The 23,268-nt window shown below is 40.4% G+C and overlaps 2 protein-coding genes and 1 pseudogene across 2 annotated transcripts; all 3 read left to right on the forward strand.

The window, feature by feature from the left end:
• The first annotated feature begins 1,579 nt into the window (after positions 1-1,579).
• On the forward strand, positions 1,580-2,532 carry LOC102392406 (annotated as a pseudogene).
• An 8,835-nt stretch (positions 2,533-11,367) lies between these two features.
• Positions 11,368-12,318, forward strand: LOC102392069 (olfactory receptor 52D1-like). Its single transcript, XM_006053576.1, has one exon. It carries the CDS (start codon positions 11,368-11,370, stop codon positions 12,316-12,318), a length of 951 nt encoding a protein of 316 aa, XP_006053638.1.
• Positions 12,319-21,638: 9,320 nt separating this feature from the next.
• On the forward strand, positions 21,639-22,616 carry LOC102397388 (olfactory receptor 52E4-like). The gene has a single exon (XM_006053589.3). The coding sequence runs from the start codon at positions 21,639-21,641 to the stop codon at positions 22,614-22,616; it is 978 nt and encodes a 325-aa protein (XP_006053651.3).
• The last annotated feature ends 652 nt before the right edge of the window (positions 22,617-23,268 follow it).

Here is a 23,268-nt window from a genome sequence, read left to right on the forward strand (position 1 = left end):
TGCGTTAGTATACTGTATTGGTGTTTTTCTTTCTGGCTTACTTCACTCTGTATAATAGGCTCCAGTTTCATCCACCTCATTAGAACTGATTCAAATGTATTCTTTTTAATGGCTGAGTAATACTCCATTGTGTATATGTACCACTGCTTTCTTATCCATTCATCTGCTGATGGACATCTAGGTTGCTTCCATGTCCTGGCTATTATAAACAGTGCTGCGATGAACATTGGGGTACATGTGTCTCTTTCCCTTTTGGTTTCCTCAGTGTGGATGCCCAGCAGTGGAATTGCTGGATCATAAGGCAGTTCTATTTCCAGTTTTTTAAGGAATCTCCACACTGTTCTCCATAGTGGCTGTACTAGTTTGCATTCCCACCAACAGTGTAAGAGGGTTCCCTTTTCTCCACACCCTCTCCAGCATTTATTACTTGTAGACTTTTGGATCACAGCCATTCTGACTGGTGTGAAATGGTACCTCATAGTGGTTTTGATTTGCATTTCTCTGATAATGAGTGATGTTGAGCATCTTTTCATGGGAAGATTTAACATGCTGCAGAGCAGCTAAGCCCATGTGCCAGAACTACTGGAGCCAGTGCACCTTAGAGCCCATGCTCCGCGGGAAGAAAAGCCATCGTAATGAGAAGCTGATGCACATCACTCACCACACAAAAAGCCCATGCAGAAATGAAGACCCAGCACAGCCATCAATAAATATTAGTACATAAATAAAAATGTATTAAAAAAGAACAGGTAGAAAAACAAGTGAATACTGAAGTTGGAGTAAAAAATTTCTGTGTCATGTCACAAAATTAGACAGTTTGGAAGAAAGGCTCAACTGTTTGATGAAGTTTCATAAGACTGAGTAATTTTACAGATTAGATAGGGTCAAGAAGATCATTGCATAGTGCTGCCAGGAGACTGGGTTCCCTCTGCTGGGGCAGTTTTCCAGGATTAAAAAGAGGGTTCTATTCTTTCAGCAAGACAAATCTGACATAGTAAGTTACTGGAGAATGTCTGATCTTCAAAACTTTTCCAACCTGGGCATATCTGAAGTGGCAGAGTAAACGACCTCAATCTTAGATTTTGTAGAAGAATTTTCTTTGTCTTCTCTTTACGTTTTTAAGGTGTAGAGAAGAATAAAGAAGAGACTGCATGGTCTGCTTGGGTTTCATATATTAAACCTATCTTTTCAGCCCCTTGTGACCCTTGGGCTTTACACTGAACTTTTTTCCAAATCCCTGACCAATGATGTTTCTTTGCCTAATATTATTTTTGCACATATTTTCTTATAAAATTTCCTGAGTTGCTGGTAGCCAGGCAGGACTTGCTTTAGAGTTACATGACTTGTGTCTCTGGGAAAAATTATTTAGACACCACTTCTATTATGACTTAAAATTGTGACTAAAAACTTAGCAAATATTTATGAGCAAAGAGAAGAGAAGGATAGTTTATCACTTTCTAGAACTGAAAATGAGCAGATGATACAGGAGAAGGCTCAGAGATGCATGTCTGAAGATAATGTTAACAATCAGTCATGAACTTTTCATTTTCAGTCTGTGAGACACAACCTATCCAAGATCATGATGGCCATGTTCAACTTGACCAGCTTCATGAATCCAGGTTCATTCATCCTGCTGGGAATCCCAGGACTGGAGCACTTCCACATCTGGATCGGGATTCCCTTCTTTATCATTTACCTTGTGGCTCTCGCAGGCAATAGTGTCCTTCTCTATCTTATTTCCATGGAGCACAGCCTTTATGAGCCCATGTTCTTTTTCCTCTCCATGCTGGCGGCTACAGATCTCATCCTGTCTAACACATGTGTACCCAAAACATTCAGCATGTTCTGGCTGGGTCCTCAGGAAATCACCTTTCCTGGATGTCTTACTCAGATGTTTTTTCTCCACTATAGCTTTGCCATGGATTCTGCCACCCTGCTGGCCATGGCATTGATAGCTATATTGCTATTTGCTTCCCCCTAAGATATAACACTATTGTCACCCGTCAGGTTATTACTAAGATTGTAATGGGTATTGTCAGCGGGAGCTTCTGTATCATCTTCCCATGCGTGTTCCTAGTAAAGCGACTGCCTTTCTGCCAAACACTCATCATTCCACACACATACTGTGAGCACATAGGCACTGCCCAACTCGCCTGTGCAGACATCTCCATCAACATCTGGTATGGTTTTGCTGTGCCTGTAATGACTGTTAGATCAGACCTGATCCTCGCTGGCATCTCCTAAACTCTCATTCTTCATGCTGTCTTTAACCTCCCATCCCAGGATGCCCACCAGAAAGCCCTCAACACATGCGGCTCCCATGTTTGCGTCATGCTTATATTCTACATACCAGCCATATTCTCTGTCCTCACTCACCATTGTGGTCACAATATTCCTCACTCCTTCCACATATTGATTGCCAACCTCTATGTAGCCATTCCTCCTGCACTCAATCCAATCATCTATGGGGTGAAAACCAAGCAGATTCGGGAGAAGATAATCCTACTTTTCTTCCTTAAAGGGACCCAGTGACATGAGACTGAGAGTTTGGGAAAGAAAACAGGTAACCATATCAATTTTGGAACACATTTCAATTTTTTCAAAGCTAGAATACAATTACAACTTAAATTTTTATGAAATCCTAGAATTCCACTGTGAGTTGGAAGTGGAACTCCAACTTCACATCATTGTAAGAAGCAATGAGACAAGATAAGGAAGTAGATGTCAAGAAGGGAGACAAAATTTGAAGAAAATGTGTACCTGAAAAGATAGATCAACAAAATGTTTCTATACCATTATGAAGTAGATTTCTGAGTCTTATGGCATAAGAGGAGGATCATGTGTAATTTGGATAGACTATTAGTGTTATAAATAGGTTACAAGATACAAGCAAAGGTCTACCAATTTGGAACCACAATCACCTAGGGAACTTGGCAAAAGGGTAGAAGCCCAGGCTGGACTGTAATTCACTGGGTTTTTGGGTTCTTTAACATTTCTTTGTACAATTCTGATACCTAAGAAATCTTGGACCCTTCCAGATCAAAAGTCTTGGTCCTTTGAAAATCTGTAGACTTGATTCTTGTAGTAACTTCCTGGGCCTGGAAGTAGCATAGTTCTTTATGTTCAGCATAGCTACTTCTTTACTTCTTTCCTCATATTATTTATTATTTCCTCATATTATTCACAACTTGAAATTTCACATCTTAAAAATATGTTATCATTTATCTATACTTATTGCAGTTTTTAAAGAATTTTGACTTTGAGCACAAAAACTTCTTATCAATATTGTTGATTATTTTAATGTCCATAGAGATGACCCTTTAATAACTTGGTGTGGTAGATTGTATTTTCCAAAGATATCCACAATAATAATATATTCCATTGTCTATGCTTTTCTGTGGGAGAAGTCAATGGCACCCCACTCCAGTACTCTTGCCTGGAAAATCCCATGGACGGAGGAGCCTGGTAGGCTGCAGTCCATGGGGTCGCTAAGAGTCGGACATGACTGAGCGACTTCACTTTCACTTTTCACCTTCATGCATTGGAGGAGGAAATGACAACCCACTCCAGTGTTCTTGCCTGGAGAATCCCAGGGATGGCAGGGCCTGGTGCGCAGAACTCAGTAATATTTGAAGCTTCTGAAATTAGACTATAATTTTTTTTTTTTTTTTTTTTGCCATTTCTAGCTAAGTCTCTTGAAATACTTGACCTTGGTGTGCTCCCTCTTAGAATCCAACTACTATGCAATGAGCATCCCCAGCAACATGGAGAAGTCATGTCTAAATATTCTGGAGGGTGGCCCCAATTGAGACTCCAGTTAACAGTCAGCAACAACTGCCAGTTATGTTGGCAAGCCATCCAGAGCTTCCAGTCCAGCTGAGACTTCAGGTATCTATAGGATCTCAACTGACATCTCTCTGTAATGCATGAAAGACTAAAAGACAGAACTCTTCATCTAGTCAAAGCCAAGCCATAGAACCATGAGAGTAATAATTTGCTATTTTAGGCCAATAAATATGGGAATGGTAAGTCATGAAACAATAGATAAATATTGTAAAAATTGGTAATAGGAAGTATGGTGTTGGTATACAAAAAAGCCTAAAATATGCAGCATTCACTGTGGAATAAGGCAACAGGCAGAAGCTGAAAGGGCCTTGATGAGGCTGTTAATGAAGTCTTGAAAAACAAAGACAAAATTAGTACTAGAGGCTAGAGACAAATGAGGACTATGTAGTTGTAGAAAGTTTGGTAATATCATATTTGCTATACTGTGAAAAAACAGAAAATATAACTAATTAACTGATGCATTTGGCTGAGGAGATTTTGAAGTAGAATACCAAAAATACCAATATTATTTTTATGTCACTTATGATAAAGTACAGATAAAGAGTTATAAGCTAAAATGAAAACTTTCAGTGTTTAATCATTGTTAGAGTAAATGCAAAGAAGTCATGACTGGGATCAAGGTTTGTTTGTTTGTTTGTTTGTTTGTTTTAATTACCCACACAACAGTCTTTCCAAATGACAAAGGACTCACAAAATAAGAAATGCCCTCAGAGTATAATGTCATCTTTAGGATGAATCTGTAAGATCCTTTGTTAAGAATACAGAAATATTTAAGGATATGCCTATTAAATCTTTTTAATTAGGTAAAGAAGCTTCTAAGAATCTTAATCTTCCCAGAGAAGCATAACTCATGCAAAATCAGACAGGTGGCAATCTGGAAGATATTTGTGGGTATGACTTTTGTCTAATGGGGTAAACACTAAAAGAGTCATAGAAAATCACAATTTTTAAGACAAAATAGACATAAGCACCATCATTTTGGACTAAAAGGGACAGAGTGCAAAATTAGAAGGGGATTTTGGGTTTTCAACTTTATTCATCTGGAAATAGACTGAAAAAAGTATTCAGATGTAAGCACACTTTGTTTCTCATTGAAAAGCAAAAGTCATATGGAATATAAAGCTAATTGCCTAAAGGGCTTCCCTGGTGGCTCAGACAGTAAAGAATCTGCCCATAATGTGGGAGACCCAGGTTCGATTCCTGGGTCAGGAAGATCCCCTGGAGAAGGAAATGGCAACCCACTCCAGTATTCTTGCTTGGAGAATTCCAAGGACAGAGGAGTCTGGTGGGCTACAGTCCATGGGGTCACAAAGTCAGACACAACTGAGTGACTAACACTTAACTTAACCAAGAGCCATGGAGAATCATTCCCAGGGAGTAGAAGTGGGTTCTTATGAAACTGATGATACTTACCTTTGAATGGATTTTAAAAAACTACAACGGACTAGTGACTGTAAGACAATTCTCCCAATATTTTACAAATGAATATTGCAGTTATCCTATCTGTATATCACCATGGTGCGTTGCCTGTGTGAGCAGTTGATTTCTTTCCCATTTCTTTACTCCACAGGTCTTGAGAGGAACTACACTCAAGATTCTATATGCAAGGAACTGAGCTCAAGGAGTCCTATTCACACGTTGTCCTGATTTAAAGGTTGAAATCCCAGACTTTGAACTAATCCCATGAGTGAGATCTGGAAACCTTAGGGAAAAGGCAAATGCATTTTGCATGTAGGTGGAGATCATTATTGTGGCCAAAGGGTACGTTGTTGCAGGTTTTATTTTCCCAAAATGGCCAAAACAATATTTTGCATCCCATGTACTTTCACAATATGGTCTGGCTATCAGAGAAGGCAATGGCAACCCACTCCAGTACTCTTGCCTGGAAAATCCCATGGATGGAGGAGCCTGGTAGGCTGCAGTCCATGGGGTTGCTAAGAGTCGGACACAACTGAGCGACTTCACTTTCACTTTTCAATTGCATGCATTGGAGAAGAAAATGGAAACCCACTCCAGTGTTCTTGCCCGCAGAATCCCAGGGACCGGGGAACCTGGTGGGCTGCCGTCTATGGGGTCACACAGAGTTGGACACGACTGAAGCGACTTAGCAGCAGTAGCAGCAGCATTGCTTCAAAAAGTCCAATATAATTCTACCCCCTCTTATCTGGGCTGCCTTAGAGACTTTGGAAAAAAGAATGCAATAGATGTAATGTTTCATGATATCCAAGACTAGATTTTAAGAAATCTTACATCTTCCTCATTGGTGTTATTGTATTTTTGGACATTCTCTCTAGAACACAGACATTATATTGTGAGAATCCCAACCCACATGGAGGGTTTATGTGATTGACAATCTGTCTGAGCTCCTAGTTAATAGCCAGAATCAATTGCATCAATTTTAATGAAACTTAGAAATGACTACAACTTCATAAAAAATCCGATTGCAGTCATTTGTGTATGTGAGAGAAATCTCAAATGACAATAGCCCATATAATCAATAAATTTACAGAATCATAACAGATAATAATAAATTGCTTTAAGTCACTACTTTGGGGGAGTAGTTTGTAATGTAGTTATAAATAACTGAAACAATTTGATTTTCAGTACTCTGAATTTTTCTCCAAAACTGTTAACCATTCTACTTCATCTATTTCATTGTTTGGAAATACATTAGAATTTGTGTTTCCATATATATATATGGAATGTACATATATATATGTGTGTGTGTGTGTGTGTGTGTGTGTGTATATATATATATATATATATTCTTCATAATCTAAATTATAGGCATTCAGTTCCTGACCCATTACCTCCTGTTTTCTAATTCACTTTCTCTTGAATCTGAATGCAATAATCCTTCAATTTCAATGCAGTAATAATAAAACTCATTACATTTTCATATTGCCTCACTTTTTCTCCTTACCAGCATGAATTTAAGGTTCATTCCTATAATTACTGTTTAGTACAAATGCTTTCTTCTTTTCACTCTCCTTTACCTAGCATGTGTGTGCACATGCACACACACAATATATTGTGCTTTTTCAGTAACAGGACACTTGTCATTTCTATTCTAACTTCATTGGTTAAAACCAGCCACATGTGAACATGTGTGCTCAGTCACTCAGTCATGTTCCAACTCTTTGCAACCCCATGGACTGTAGCCTGCCAGACTCCTCTGTCCATGGAATTTTTCAGGCAAGAATACTGGAGCAGGCTGCCATTTCCTCCTCCAGGGGATCTTCCGGACCCAGGGATCGAACCCTGGTCTCCTGAATCTCCTTCGTTGGCAAGCGAATTCTTTACCACTGAGCCACTAGGAAGTCCAACCTACCACATGCCCCCATCTAAATACATCAGAAACACATATACAGAAAGGAAAGACAAGTCAGACATATGAGAATGAAAAACCTCTATTGCAGAATCCAACACAACCTCGACTTGTTTGTCTCTGGTCTCATCTACTACTATTTACCTGACCTCCTTGCTCTTGCCATACTTGCCTTCCTGAATCTCTTCAAACACATCAAATACAGTCTACTTCAGGGCCTTGATAATTCACTTGCTGTAAATGTCCAGGTTTCATATTGTATCAATTAAATCAGCATGGTTATGGGTAGGATTAACGCATCAGCAGTTTTTATAATAAAAAGCCCCAAGAATTTCCAATCTACAGTAAAGGTTTGGAACCACCAACTTTAAGTAAAATTAATAGGTTTACTTTACAGTTGAGGAATCTGAGGATCTGAAAAATTGAAAATGTATTTGAAATTTTCCAGTTAGTAAATATCAGAGCTGGGACTCAAATTTGTATATCTCATTCCCATCTGCTATATTTCCTGTATAAAATAGATTCCTCTGTATGTGAGCACTAGAATAAGGGAAATCATCTTTCAAGTTTCTTTATAAATGTGTGCTAAGGCCCTTTAGTAGTGTCCAACTCTAATAGTGTTACAACCCTATGAACTGTAGCCCACAAGTCTCCTCTGTCCATGGGATTCTCCAAGCAGGAATACTGGAGTGGGTTGCCGTGCCCTCCTCCAGGGGATCTTCCAGAGACTGTACCATTGTCTTTTGCATCTCCTTCACTAGCAGGCAGATGGATTCTTTGCCACTAGAGCTACCTGGGAAACCCCAAGTTACTTCACACTTACTGTCAAATCACTTTCCAAAAATCTTGCACAAATTTAAACACCAACTTGCATGAAATTCCCAGACAAATTGGGAATAGCATTTTGCACTGAATACGTATTTATAGTTCAATACCAATGAGTCAGATACTAGGTCTGGGGCATGAAAGGGAGAAAAGTGGTGACAGGATAACTAAGATGTTTACAATGATGTGAAATCTGCCCAGTGAGTACACCTGAAATAAATCTGAGTCCACCGTGTCTCTTCTTCCTTGGAAAGCTATATTTCCATAGCTTAGAATCACTCTAGTCCTAGATAAGATTAGATGATGGTCCTATTCTGGGAGGAAATGCCATTGTTTCCTGTCACATATTTCCCAAGTACACACTTTCCATGTTGCCTTAATTTATAGGAATTTTTCTTGACCCAATCAACTTAGCATTCAATTTTGCATTTCCAATCCAAGATACCTTGCTGAACCAAGTGAAAGTTTGATGGAGAACACTGAAGAATATTTCAGAAGACAAATATGTAACTTCCTTAGAGCATTGTTGGAAAAACATGTATGTTACACTGGACTGTAACTAACAGTACCTTTGAGTATATAGCTTATCATCTGGTACAATTAGATGAAGGAAAAAAGAACAAAAGTTACCCAAATGGAGTCACAAAATGTTAAGAGAATAAAGACTCAGACTCAAGCTAGAGGAATTCAGATCAAACACAGTGATGATTTTCTTAAGAACAAGAGAACGAAAGGAAGTTGTGCAAAATCCAACTCCAGATAGATCTCTTCCCAGTGTATTTTTATTCCATGTAGCCTGCTTTCTCTTTGAATTTCCCTTCTCAACAGTTTGACACAATTTGGCAAAATACATTTTTTTTTTCCAAGGGCTGAGCAGGTATTAACTTACTGTGAGACAGTGATGATCCCTCCTGACTTAAAAAAATGTTCAGCATTTAAGAGAAGACTCTGACATGACTCTGTGTTTTCCCAGAGATCTTCTTTGCAAATTCACTTTTACTTTTAGCAGCTGGGAGCACTGGTGCTCTAAGCCACACCACAGCCCCTTGGGTCTAAAAAGTCTTCAGAAGGGAGAGATAAATGAGACCAAATCTCAGATCCTGGAAATATACTATTTGTGCTGGATCAAGATTTCTCTAGTGCAGCTGACCATCAATGCTGGGAGTAAGTGTTTAATGAAAAAGAAGGATAGAAAAAGGTTGAAAGACTGTTCTGTAAAGCCAAGAGCAGAGGTACGGAGGAGATACAGAGGGATAACAATCCTACAAATATACTGATGTCCTTGTCTACTCCAGAAGTCATCTCAGATTGGTGCCTGACTCCAGTACAGGAGGTACAGTTTCTTGAATCCTTCAAGTATTAAGGTAGCCTTATTGCATACCAAAATGAACCATCAGTAAGTCTTTCTTTTATTTGTATCTCAATTGTTTGTTGCAGTTAGAGATTTTAGTCCCTTACTATTTTACTTACGGGTTCAAGATAAGCCAATCAAAGCTCTAGGAGTAGCTTTTCTTAAAGCAATAATGAGGTAAGAATGTCTCATTCTGCATCTTGCTCTCACTCATATCAGTCAGGCCAGCCAGGCAGGAGTCCAGATACATACATTTGTTAGAAAGCAACCTTGTACTTGAGTACCTAGGACCCTATAGTGCCCTCAGAAAACCTAAGGAATCAGCAAACTTATTAGATTTCCAATCTCCTCCATGTCTGAGGATTCCATCCTCCAAATCTAATTCTCTTAATTCTATCCTACAATTTCTCACACAGAAAGTTTCAAAGCCAAAAAGCTAGGAATACCTATTGCATTACCCTAGGTTCTGTTTGTCCTGTCCATAGCAAAATCAGATCTCTGTCTTATTGAATAGTCTAAGAGAAATTCTTCCTTTAACAGAAATGATATGCGCTCCTTCATCTTTACTCTTTCTTGGTAGCAGCACAAAACATATTCCCTTTATTTTAAAAGACTCATATATCAGAATTGTCTCTTGGTCCCAAGGGAGATTAATGAGGGAACCTCAATGACATTGCCATATTGATGGGATCATTGAGGAGCCATCCATCTTGTATCTTGAGCGTCCACCTAACCTAACTAACTGAGGACTAGTTTTGGCTACCTCTGAAAACAGTTCTTGATTTAAAAGAGGGTAAAACCACAGTGCCTTCAACCATGGCTTATAAGCTCAAGAAAGACCAATATGTCTTTCAACTTGAGGAACTAAATAAAGTTTCCTTTTCTGAAAGGCAAATATATAGTTAGACTAACTGACTCAGACATTTGCAAATGCATGAGCAGTATCAGTGAGTACTGTAACAAATGTTTCTTAAAATATAGGACTGCATTATATGCTTTTCTCAATTAATTATTTGAAAAAACCCTAAAACATTATTATCTGAAATTTTTATTGGAAAACTGAAGACTGAGGAGAATAAAATATTTGCTGAGGATAATCCAGTTAGTAAGTAACAGCAATCAGATCAGATTCTGAACCCGGCAGTCTAAATCTAGTCTCTTATTTTCCAGACTGGACCACATAAAGAGGGTGACAATCCTGGAAACTGAGTTGTGCAAGAGATGCTTGAAGCATTTGACGAAAACTCAGATTTGGAGACTAAATTTAATTTCCTCAGAGGCACTTTCTCTAAGTAGGAACTGGCTTATGTATGTTTTCTTCATAGCAACATGGAAACCACTTTCAAAGGTGTGGGTGTAAGTATAAGAAAACTATAAGTGCTTATGAAGTTGCTGGGTTAGTGATAGCAGGCATTGTCACAACCCTTGGACCAAAGGAACAAGAGAAATATGGCTAAAAGAGAAAACCAGAGTCAAAAAGGCTGCTGGCAGAGAGATGTATCCAGCTTGCAGCAACCTTGCTGGGAGAGAGCTGAAGGAATAAATCCCTGACCTCCCTCCAGTCTCCAGATGGTTTTTCCCATTGTCATATCAAACCAGAAATGAGAGGGCAAGGACTCTATCACTGTAGCCCAGTGTCCCAGGGACCAGAACAAGATAGAAAGTGGCAGAGAATCGACCAAAGGAGAAAAATACAAGATATTCCTCACAGCATGCACTAAGAAAGGTTATATTTGCATGATATTAATAGTTGATGATTTTCACACATTAGAATATTAGGCAGAAATGGAGAGGTTTCACTGTAAGATGAAAATCTTAGAAGTGGGTATATTAGTTACAAAGCTATTTTAATTACTCAGGAAAGAAATGAGGAAGGCATGATTTGAAGTAGAACTGGTAGACATGGAAGAAAGGTATGAAATTAAAGATTTGTAGGAGAAATAGATTGTTTCTAGGATGAATTTATTTCACCTTATAATAGCTTTCAGGAAGGTAAAGCCTGATTCTCTGCATCATTATGGTTTCTGCATCTGTCCCCAATGACACTATCTTCCATCCTTCCACATTTATTCTACTTGGAATCCCTGGGATGAGAGATCAGCACATTTGGGCTGCCATCCCCTTCTGCTCCATGTATATCCTCGCTCTGGTTGGCAATGGAACTATCCTCTACATCATTATGAAGGAGAGAACTCTGCACGAGCCAATGTACCTCTTCCTGTGCCTGTTGTCTATCACTGACCTGGTACTTTGTTCAACCACATTGCCCAAAATGCTAACAATCTTCTGGTTTAAGTCCCACATAATATCTTACCAAGGCTGCCTCACCCAGATGTTTTTCGTGCATACAATCTTTGCCACAGAATCAGCTGTTCTGCTGGCCATGGCTTTTGACCGCTACATGGCTATCTGCCATCCACTTCATTATGCATCCATCCTCAACGCCATGGTGATTGGGAAGATTGGTCTGGCATGTGTGGTCCGTGGCTTTCTCTTTGTTTTCCCCTTTGTCATCCTCATAGAACGCCTACCTTTCTGTGGACATCGCATCATCCCTCACACCTACTGTGAACATATGGGCATTGCCAAACTGGCCTGTGCCAGCATCAGGTCCAACACCATTTATGGTCTCACTGTGGCCCTTTCAGTCACCGGCATGGACATGGTCCTCATCGCCGCTTCCTATAGCCTAATCCTGCGGGCTGTGCTGCGCCTGCCCTCGAAGGATGCCCAGTTCCGGGCATTTAGCACTTGTGGAGCTCATATATGTGTGATTCTTATATTCTATGTACCTGCCTTTTTTTCCTTTTTCACCCACCACTTTGGCCAGCAAGTACCTCCTCACGTGCATATTGTACTTGCAAATCTCTATCTCCTTGTGCCCCCTGTTCTCAACCCTTTGGTCTATGGCATTAACACCAAACAGATCCGCCTGAGAATATTTGACTTTTTTATGGGGAGAAGATAGTTAAGTCTCTCCATAACCCAAGGAAGAACTGGTAAAGCTGTAATTAATTTTCTACTTTCTCAAGCATCTCTTATCCTTATACTAGAAGTTAATGTTTCTGCCAATCCTAGCAAGCCAGTTGTTGTCCAGTCACTAGGTCGTGTCTGACTGGGATTGCATGAACTGCAGTACACCAGGCTTCTCTGTCTATCCTTCCCTCTCTCCTGGAGTTTGCTCAAACTCATGTCCATTGAATCGATGATGTCATACAACCATCTCATTCTTTTTTGCTCCCTTCTCCTCCTGCCCTTAATCTTTTCCAGCGTCAGGGCCTTTTCCAATGAACTGGCTGTTTGCATCATGTGGCCAAAGTATTGGAGCTTCAGCTTCAGCAACAGTCCTTTCAATGAACATTCAGGATTGATTTCCTTTAGCACTGACTGGTTTGATCTTGTGGCAGTCCAAGGGACTCGAGTTTTCTCCAGCACAATGAGAAAGGATCAGATCTTCAGTGGTCAGCCTGGTTTATGGTCCAACTCTTATATCCGTTCATGACTATTGGAAAAACCATAGCTTTGACTATAAGGACCTTTGTCAGCAAAGTGATATCTCTGATTTTTAATACAATGTCTAAGTTTGTTATAAATTTTCTTCCAAGGAGGAAGCATCTTTTAATTTTGTGGCTATAGTCACCTTCTGTAGTGATTTTAGAGACCAAGAAAATAAAATCTGCCACTGTTTCCACTTTTTCCAAACCTATTTGCCAATGAAGTGATGGGACCAGATGCTATGATCTTAGTTGAGTTTTAAGCCAGTTTTTCCACTCTCCTCTTTCACCTTCATCAGGAGGCTCTTTAGTTTCTGTGCTTTTTCTGCCATTAGGGTAGTGTCATCTGCATATCTGAGGTTATTGATATTTCTCCCAGCAATCTTGATTCTAGCTTCATCCAGCCAGGCATCCACATGATGCACTCTGTATATAAGTTAAATAAGCAGGCTGACAATATACAGCCTTGACATACTCCTTTCCCAATTTTGAACCAGCCCATAGTTCCATGGCCAGTTCCAACAGTTGCTTCTTTCCCTGCCTACAGTTTTCCCAGGAGCCAGGTAAGGTGGTCTGTTATTCTCATCTCTTAAAGAATTTTCCAGTTTGTTCTGATCCACACAGTCACAGCAAGTCAGTACCATGTATTATCTGAGAGGTTTTGAAGAACAGCTTATTTATACCTGCTACATATATAGAAAATTAGTTTCCTAGAATGCTATTATATGGCCTGTTTATGGGCCTATAGGTCTTGAATCTTCCTAGGAAAAGATCAGGAAGCAATATAGTAACTTTGAATTGGTAGTAAGAACCATAGAAAGTTATTCCTTCTACATAAGAAATCCCATGTGCTGGAGGTAGATAAAAAGTGGTCAAAAAAGAACTATTGACTTATAGTCAGCCCCAAGGAACTGAGAATAACACACACACACACACACACACACACACTGATTAATTGATTGTTTACACTTTCTTTGATCAAGAGTGTTTGCAAGAGTGTTTGTCAGTCCTAGGTCAGAGATGGCTGTCAGAGGGCAGGATGTTTGGGATCTGGAATGAGATTTGAAAGAGATGAAGATGACTGCTGGGTGCTTTATTGTGAGAAGTCTGGAAACACACATATCAATGGGAAAGCCACAGCACAGGTTTCTCAACAAATTACTTCAAAGTGACACTTTGTCACTAATATTTACTTTATGACCAATGACCTTTGCATTTTCCCGATATTGTCAGAGCAATTATGTTTTACATGCAAATTATTTTGTGGGTCATTATGGACACATCCTGATATTTTCTTTATCTCATATAGTCAACAACACATTGTGTATCTTAGAAACCCCAGGACACAGAGTTTTCTGCCAATGTTATCCAAATTGACACAATAGAACAATGAAAAGAAATAGAGGCTTACGATCATAAAGGAAGAAAGACAAATATCATTACTAACGAATGACAGGATTTTTGTACAAAGAAAACCCATAAGCCTCTAGAGATAGATTTTTTAAACTAATGATATTTCAAGAAATTTGCTGAGTTCAAAGTAAATAAATAAAATCACAAACTAACACATTATTATGTAAAGCCGCAATTGCTGCTAAGTCACTTCAGTCGTGTCCGACTCTGTGCGACCCCATAGACGGCCACCCACCAGGCTCCCCCGTCCCTGGGATTCTCCAGGCAAGAACACTGGAGTGGGTTGCCATTTCCTTCTCCAATGCATGAAAGTGGAAAGTGAAAGTGAAGTCTCTCAGTCGTGTCCAAAAGCCACAATTAGGAATGCATATTTTTTAAATTTATAGCAATAGCAACAAAATCTGTGGTACTTTAACACAAATGTGCATGGTCTCTATGTTAAACAATTAAGAAAGTAATTGAAATATATTTGAAAAAATAAAAAAGAATATATAGATCACCCTCCAAAGCCAGGTTCTGTAACTGATTCTCCTGACTCCAAGACTTGAGCTTCAAAGGTTTGTCCCAGGCACATTCCAGAGAATTTTGTACCAGAACTCAGATGCACAGTCCAGCTGACTACTGATAAATGCCTGAACACTGTTTTGGAAGAGGCCCTTCCCGCATCAGCTACTTTGTCTCTCATCAATTGCAAGAGTTGGATGTGGGGGGAGGCAGGAGTCCAGGGCCGTGCTTGGCTTCTACTGACCCTTCTTGCCATATGGGACTCGCAGTGTGGCCCCTGGCCCCACCCAGCCTGTCCCCTTCTCGTACAGCTTTAAAACCTTACTACTTTTATTTAAAGAGGAACCGGATTGGAGCAAGTGGCATCCCCTGCCCTGAACACCTTGCATTCCCTATGGGGGACACAGGAGGCATAGCGGGTAGAGGGGTGGTGCATGAGCACCTTCTCCCAAGGCTTGGGGACGTCTTCCTGGCAACATGGTGACAGGGCTGTTGCACATGTTTGTTTGGAAACCAAGCTGAATGCCTGCCAGGCAGCCAGAGGTCTGGGTGAAGGCTGACTCCCCTGCTCAGCTCAGGGGCCCCTGTCCTAGGCCAGCCTGCCATCCCTGGAGCAGGGAGCCACCTCCCAGGGTCCATTCCTGGGTCAGGGTGCCCAGGCTTGTGGCGGGAGGCTCACCTTGGAGAGTTCTTGTCCCAAGCGCTGAGGCCTCTGAGGGCTGGAGGGTAGCTGAGCAGCTGTGCATTGTAGGAGGCAGGGCCTCTATGGATCCCAGTTGCCTGGAATCGGCCTGGGAATCTCTGTATGCTGGGTGCACTAGGGGTCTCAGCCTCCCTGAACTTCTCAGACAGCTCTCCTCCTCCCAAAGCTATTGATGGAGCTTCTCTGGGATTGTTTGCCAAACCCCACGTTAGACTCCAAGGGTCCAAGACCATTTCCATCTGAACACATGTTTTCTTTTTCTGTAGGAACTTGTGGTTTTGTTGGTTTTTTTCTAACCAGCACCACACCATGCTTCTGAAGGCCACATTTTGCCTTTCCCCATCACTACACTGAAGTAGTACAGTTGTACAGTTCCCAATCTTGCCTTGGCTTGCTTGGATAAAACTTTGTATGTATTTTGTAAGACATAGATTCTATATTATAATGATGCCCTATGCAAAAAGAAAAAAAAAATTAATGAATCTGTAAATTTTATTGTTTTAATGTGCATGCATGTTTAGTGAAATTTACATTTTGAAATAAAATTTATGATTCATTATTTTAAAAATTAAATTAAAAAGAATATATATTATGAAATTCATGGATATGAAAATGGTAAAATAGGAAAAAATAGAAATAATGAAAGATAAAGGCACGCACTTATCAGAAGAAATATAGACAAAATTTTTTTTATAAAATCAACCTCAACCATCTCAGTACTAAGAAAAAGGCAATGAAAACCACTTTTACAGTCCTTAAATTGGCATATACTTAGAACAAAAATCAGAAAATACTAAAAATTAGTGAGGATATGGAGAAATAGCAATACTTATGCATTACTAATGGGATATTAAATGTGCATCCACTGGTTTCAAGATCAATTTAAAATATTTAGCAAAGTTACAGATATGCATACCTTACAAACCAGAAATTTCACTCCTCAGTATTATCCTTTAAGGCACACTGCACAAGTGAACAGATATCTTTAAATAAGAATATTAAACACCATTTATTTTGGCATTATTATTTTCAAATGTTTGTTTTTACAGTTGAATTTCAAAATCATTTTGGCAAGATTTAAAATAAAATAAATCATTAAAATGTGTTTGGATTTGCCATTAATTTATAAGTTCATTTAATAAGTTATAGCCTTTAAATAGTTGTGCTGGATTCCCTCGTGGTACAGTGGGTAAGAGTCTGCCCATCAATGCAGGGGAAACGGGTTCAATCCCTAGTCCAAGAGGATTCGACATGGCTTGGAAGAGCTGAGCCCGTGTGCCACAACTACTCAGTCCATGCTCTAGAACACTTGAGCTGCAACTATTGAGCCCAAGTGCCACAAACTACTGAAGTCCAAATGCCCTAGAGGCTGTGCTCCACAGGAGAAGCCATCACAGTGTGGAACCCTTGCACCACAACAAAGAGTAGTGCCTGATCGTGGCAACTAGATAAAGCTCGTGTGCAGCTATGAAGATCCAACGCTACCAATAAATAAATGAATAAATAAATTATTTTTAAAAGATTTGCTTTTGGTGTCTACATATATGGGAAAACAAAAGCAAGTAAAATTTCACAAACCAGGCTACATAATTAGCTAATATTTAAATGACATTATTTGCTCATTCATTCATTCATTCATTCACTATGTACCATGAAACTAGAGATCTCTTCAAGAAAATTAGAGATATCAAGGGAATATTTCATGCAAAGATGGGCTCGATAAAGGACAGAAATGGTATGGACCTAACAGAAGCAGAAGATATTAAGAAGAGGTGGAAAGAATACACAAAAGAACTACAAAAAAGAGCTTCACGACTCAGAGAATCATGGTGGTGTGATCACTGACCTACAGCCAGACATCCTCGAATGTGAAGTCAAGTGAGCCTTAAGAAACATCACTACGAACAAAGCTAGTGGAGGTGACGGAACACCAGTTGAGCTATTTCAAATCCTGAAAGATGATGGTATGAAAGTGCTGCACTCAATATGTCAGCAAATTTGGAAAACTCAGCAGTGGCCACAGGACTGGAAAAAGTCAGTTTTCATTCAATCCCAAAGAAAGACAATGCCAAAGAATGCTCAAACTACCACACAATTGCATTCATCTCACAGGCTACTAAAGTAATGCTCAAAATTCTCCAAGACAGGCTTCAGCAATACGTGAACCAGATGTTCAAGTTGGTTTTAGAAAAGGCAGAGGAACCAGAGATCAAATTGCCAACATCCGCTGGATCATGGAAAAAGCAAGAGAGTTCCAGAAAAACATCTATGTCTGCTTTATTGACTATGCCAAAGCCTTTGACTGTGTGGATCACAATAAACTGTGGAAAATTCTGAAAGAGATGGGAATACCAGACCACCTGACCTGCCTCTTGAGAAATCTGTATGCAGATCAGGAAGCAACAGTTAGAACTGGACATGGAACAACAGACTGGTTCCAAATAGGAAAAGGAGTTCGTCAAGGCTGTATATTGCCACCCTGCTTATTTAACTTGTATGCAGATTACATCATGAGAAATGCTGGGCTGGAAGAAGCACAGGCTAGAATCAAGATTGCCAAGAGAAATATCAATAACCTCAGATATGCAGATGACACCACCCTTATGGCAGAAAGTGAAGAGGAACTCAAAAGCCTCTTGATGAAAGTGAAAGAGGAGAGTGAAAATGTTGGCTTCAGTCTCAACATTCAGAAAACTAAGATCATGGCATCTGGTCTCATCACATCATGGGAAATAGATGGGGAAACAATGGAAACAGTGGCTGACTTTATTTTTTGGGGCTCCAAAATCACTCCAGATGGTGATTGCAGCCATGAAATTAAAAGACGCTTACTCCTTGGAAGAAAAGCTATGACCAACCTAGATAGCATATTGAAAAGCAGAGACATTACTTTGCCAACAAAGGTCTGTCTAGTCAAAGCTATGGTTTTTCCAGTAGTCATGTATAGATGTGAGAGTTGGACTATAAAGAAAGCTGAGCGCTGAAGAATTGATGCTTTTGAACTGTGGTGTTGGAGAAGACTCTTGAGAGTCCCTTGAACTGCACAGAGATCCAACCAGTCCATCCTAAAGGAGATCAGTCCTGAATATTCATTGGAAGGACTGATGTTAAAGCTGAATCTCCAATCCTTTGGCCTTCTCATGTGAAGAACTGACTCATTGGAAAAGACCCTGATGCTTTGAAAGATTGAAGATGGGAAGAGAAGGGATCATCAGAGGGTCTAATGGTTGGATGACATCACCTACTCAATGGGCATGAGTTTGAGTAAACTCTGGGAGTTGGTGATGGACAGGGAGACCTGGCATGCTGCAGTCCATGGGGTCGCAGAGAGTCAGACACGTCTGAGCAGCTGAACTCACTGATGTGCCATATGCTGTGCTGCACTTATCTCAGTCATGTCTGACTCTTTGCAACTTCACGGACTATAGCCCACCAGGCTCCTCTGTCCATGGAGATTCTCCAGGCCAGAATACTGTAGTGGATTGCCATGCCCTCCTCAAGGGGATCTTCCCAACCCAGGGCTCCAGCATTGTAGACAGATTCTTTACCATCTGTGCCATCAGGGAAACCCAAGAATACTGGAGTGGGTAACCTGTCCCTTCTCCAGGGGATCAGGAATTGAGCCGGGATCTCCTACTTGCAGGCAGATTCTTTACCAGCTGAGCTACCAGGGAAACCTACTATGTGACATATATGATGTTAATGAGAGGGAAACACTATTTGCAGAGAAATCAGATGGGGCTATTATCCCACAGTGTTGTGATTATCCAGAAAGTTAAGGTGAAAAGTTTTGACTAAAATAATCATCCTCTGGTTGATAATAGAAGGTGCTTGATGGAACTGGGGGCATACTATGAAGAAAGGTTTCTTTAGTAATTGTGTTGAGGTATTTGACAGGCCCGCGGATAAAATAATGACAGGCCCAGAACTAGGAAGAAATGGTTATATTTGATTGTTACCTGTCATTCAGGACCACCATGGGACATAGAGAAAAACAAATGACTGAGCTCAAGATTTCTGCATGTTATTAGAGTTACAGCTTTCTGTCGGGGAAGCTGTGTGGATCTGTCTATGAACAGGTGCATCTATGTTGGCCCTTCTGGTGATGCAATGGTAAAGAATCTGCCTGTCACTGCAGGTGATACAAGAGATGTGGGTTAGATCCCTGGGTCCGGATGATTTCTTGAAGTAGGAAATGGCAACCCACTCCAGTATTCTTGCTTGGAAAATTTCATGGACAGAGGACCCTAGTGAGCAACAGTCCATGGGGTCACACAAAGTTGGACATGACTGAGCAACTAAGCACGTAAGTACATTGACGTACTCTTTCTATTGATGTACTGACGGACCCAACACGTTAATTTTGTCACTCACATTCCTCTGTCATTGTTTCACTCTTATTGACACCTGACTGTGAACAAAGTCTCCCTACAGAGCCTGTCTGCAGGCAGAACTTGCACTATATCAAGTTTTAGAATCTGGCTCCCTGAGCCACATTTCTGATACATCTTTGAAAGATTTTTATGATGGTTTTGTTCTGTTTTGTGCATTTTGCAATGGACTTGGAGAGATACTTTTGAAGACTTTAATAATTTGTTTTTTTTGGAACCATGAGAAAGGAAACATGGTCACATCTGGACTCAGAGATTGAGAGGGTACTGAGACAGGAAAGGCTGTGGGTGCTGAGTAAAGGAGGTGGTATTGAAGAAAATGCCCTGGAGACTGTTTGGATCAAAACTATTAACCTGAGAAAAAAGTTAGAGTGAAGTCAGAAAGCACTGAGGGACAGACAGAACTTGAGACTACTAACAGCATTTTACCAGGGTCTCAACAACAGGGTTTGTGCCTCTGACTTTTATAAGCTTGAATACTTCAGCCAGGAAGCAAAGTCTCCATGGTTCTCAAATGCTCACAAGTGTGGGAATGGGGTCTTTGGGGTGTCTGAACTGCAAAGCCCTAATCTAGTTCCAGATTCAGATTTAACTTCACCCCCCATCTACAAGATCCCCCGGAGAAGGAAATAAGGACCCACTCCAGTACTCTTGCCTGGGAAATCCCATGGACAGAGGAGCCTGGCAGGCTATACTCCATGGGGTCACAAGAGTCAGACACAACTGAGTGACTGACTTCACTTTCACTTTCCCCTCTCTCAAGCTCCTCTAGGACTGCTAAAAACAGGGTTATTCCCAACATCCCTAAGGCCTACCAGCATTATCTTTTGGGAGCTCAGGGCAACCTTCAGGATCAGTCTTACAATTAACACCAGTAATGTGCATGTTTAGGAAATGGAGGAGTAACGAAGAGCTAATTTTGGACACCCTGGGGTCCTTTACTGGTTATTTAATGAGACACATCATGGATTCTGCATGCCTGAAAGAGAGGAGTGGAGAGATGCTGGGCCATGAGTGTGCTCTTCAAGAGGCAAATGAATGTTTGCTAAGACATGGCTGCATACATGTGTATGTACTCACTTACAGACATTTGAAGACGGTGTGTGGGACTAGCTTTCCATTCTCTTATTGCCTCACATTCAGGTAAGTGATTCTAGGTGAGTATGGACTTTATATTCATATTCTGGTGGCCTCGTCTCAGAGATTCCAATGATCAGAATCTTACTGCCTGCTTTATTCTAATTCAGCATTAGACAGTTTCCATGATTCCTAAGCCTGCAATAAATGTGTATTATTTAGCTGGATAAGAATTCTGCTGTAAGTTTTCAAGTTCTCTTATTTTATAAACAGTTTTTTGTTGACCTGTTTATTTGGCCTTTGGTTTGTTGAGAGAGGAATGTGATACTTTATCAATTTTTCTCTGTATTTCTATCTATGTCTGTTTCATATACTTTGAGTTATAGTCTTCAGGTGAAAATACATTCAAAATATATGCAATGTATTCTTGTAAATTTAATGACATGTCTTGATAATTATGAATCTGTCTGTCCTTAATAAAAGTTACTATAAAATATTTTCTCTCAGTTATTAATTTTATGCCACATTATTACTATTCTACTACCATAGGATATAATTCTTTTCTATTCTAATAAAAATCAGAATTATTTTTGTGTATCTTAATATTCCAACTTTTATTTCTACTTTGAAAGTCTTGATTATTTTTAAAATCCAGGCTCAGTTGTTTCTGGATTGCTCTTTTCAGATGCTCCACCAGGGGGCCAGCATGACTGACTGCAATGCCTCCCAGGGCCACCCCGCTTTCTTCCTTCTCCAGGGCATTCCTGGGATGGAGGACAAACACAAGTGGATCTCTATTCCTTTCTCTTCCATGTACTTTGTCACCATCCTGGGGAACTGCACCATCCTCTTCATCATCTCCACAGAGCGCTCCCTGCATAAGCCCATGTTCCTGCTGCTTGGCATGCTGGCCCTCACGGACCTGGGCATGTCCACAACCACCATCCCCAAGGTGCTGTGCATCCTCTGGTTTGACCAGAGTGACATCAGCTTCGAGGGCTGCCTGGTCCAGCTGTTCTTCCTCCACTCCATCTCTGCCTTGCAGTCTGCCATCCTCATGTCCATGGCCTTTGACCGCTACGTGGCCATCTGTGAGCCCCTGCGCTATGCCACCATCCTTTCCAACAGCCTCATTGGGCTCATCAGCCTTGTGAGTTTAGTGAGAGCTGCCCTGCTCATTCTCCCCATGCCCATCCTCCTCCAGAAGATGCCCTTTCATGCCAGGCATGTCATCCCCAGCACCTATTGTGAGCACATGGCTGTGGTGAAGATGGTGTGTGTGGACACCACGGTCAACAGGGTGTATGGTCTGGTGGTGGCCTTGTTGGTTGCTGGGGTAGACGTCTCAGCTATTGCCTCATCTTATGTGCTGATCATCCGGGCTGTAATGCGGCTCTCTTCTAAGGAAGCCCACCAAAAAGCAGTAAATACCTGCACCACACACATCTGTGTCATGCTTATCTCTTATACACCCTCACTGTTTTCTTTTCTCACTCATCGCTTTGGCCAGGGAATCCCACCTCATGTGCACACCATTCTTGGCAGCCTCTACTTCCTTATACCTCCAATGCTCAACCCTATTATTTATGCAGTGAAAACCAAAGAGTTTCAGGACAAATTGACAAAATATGGGTGCTGGAGGAAGGAGCTTATAAACATTATCCATGATCAGAAACCTCTCTGATTATTAGTGCTGGTGGGGATGAGATTAAAAAAAAATAAGTAGATGCTGCTCCTGGAGGAATTGGCTCATGGGAAAAATATGTCAAACTTGTAGATTAGCATCCAAAATCCTTGGACAGATGGGCTAAGACACAGGAGACCCCCCCTTGTTCACAGTAATTTCAAAGCAAGGCATTTATCCTCTGTTAAATAAGAATAATGACATATTCTTCCATCATAGACATACATGTTGGGCAAATTATATGTGGTCATACATGTAAGAACAAGCACTTGGAACAGCAACATACTGTACACATAAAGTAGGGTGGTATGTTTCCATAAGAACATAAGAGCAAACAGTAACTTGCTCACCACTTTGTCACATCAAGGCTAAGGTGTAATGTACCTGTGTGTTTAAGGAGAAATAGAAAGCGGTGAAAGCTTGAGGTGAGTGAGAAGGAACAGGGAAAGTTCTAAATTGCATTTAGGATCATTATTTTATCATCCCCGCTGCAGAAAGCTGACATTTGGGCATCAATAATTGCTGCTTCCTTGAAGAATTAGGCAATTTGGGCAGTGAATATCATCTCCAATTAACAGAGCAATTCGAACAGATAATGAAACATGGGAAAATTCTAATTTTAAAAGGTTCATATGTATTTTAATTAATTTTA

Source organism: Bubalus bubalis, chromosome 16 (genome assembly GCF_019923935.1).
Source record: "Bubalus bubalis isolate 160015118507 breed Murrah chromosome 16, NDDB_SH_1, whole genome shotgun sequence".
Taxonomy (NCBI): Eukaryota; Metazoa; Chordata; class Mammalia; order Artiodactyla; family Bovidae; genus Bubalus; species Bubalus bubalis.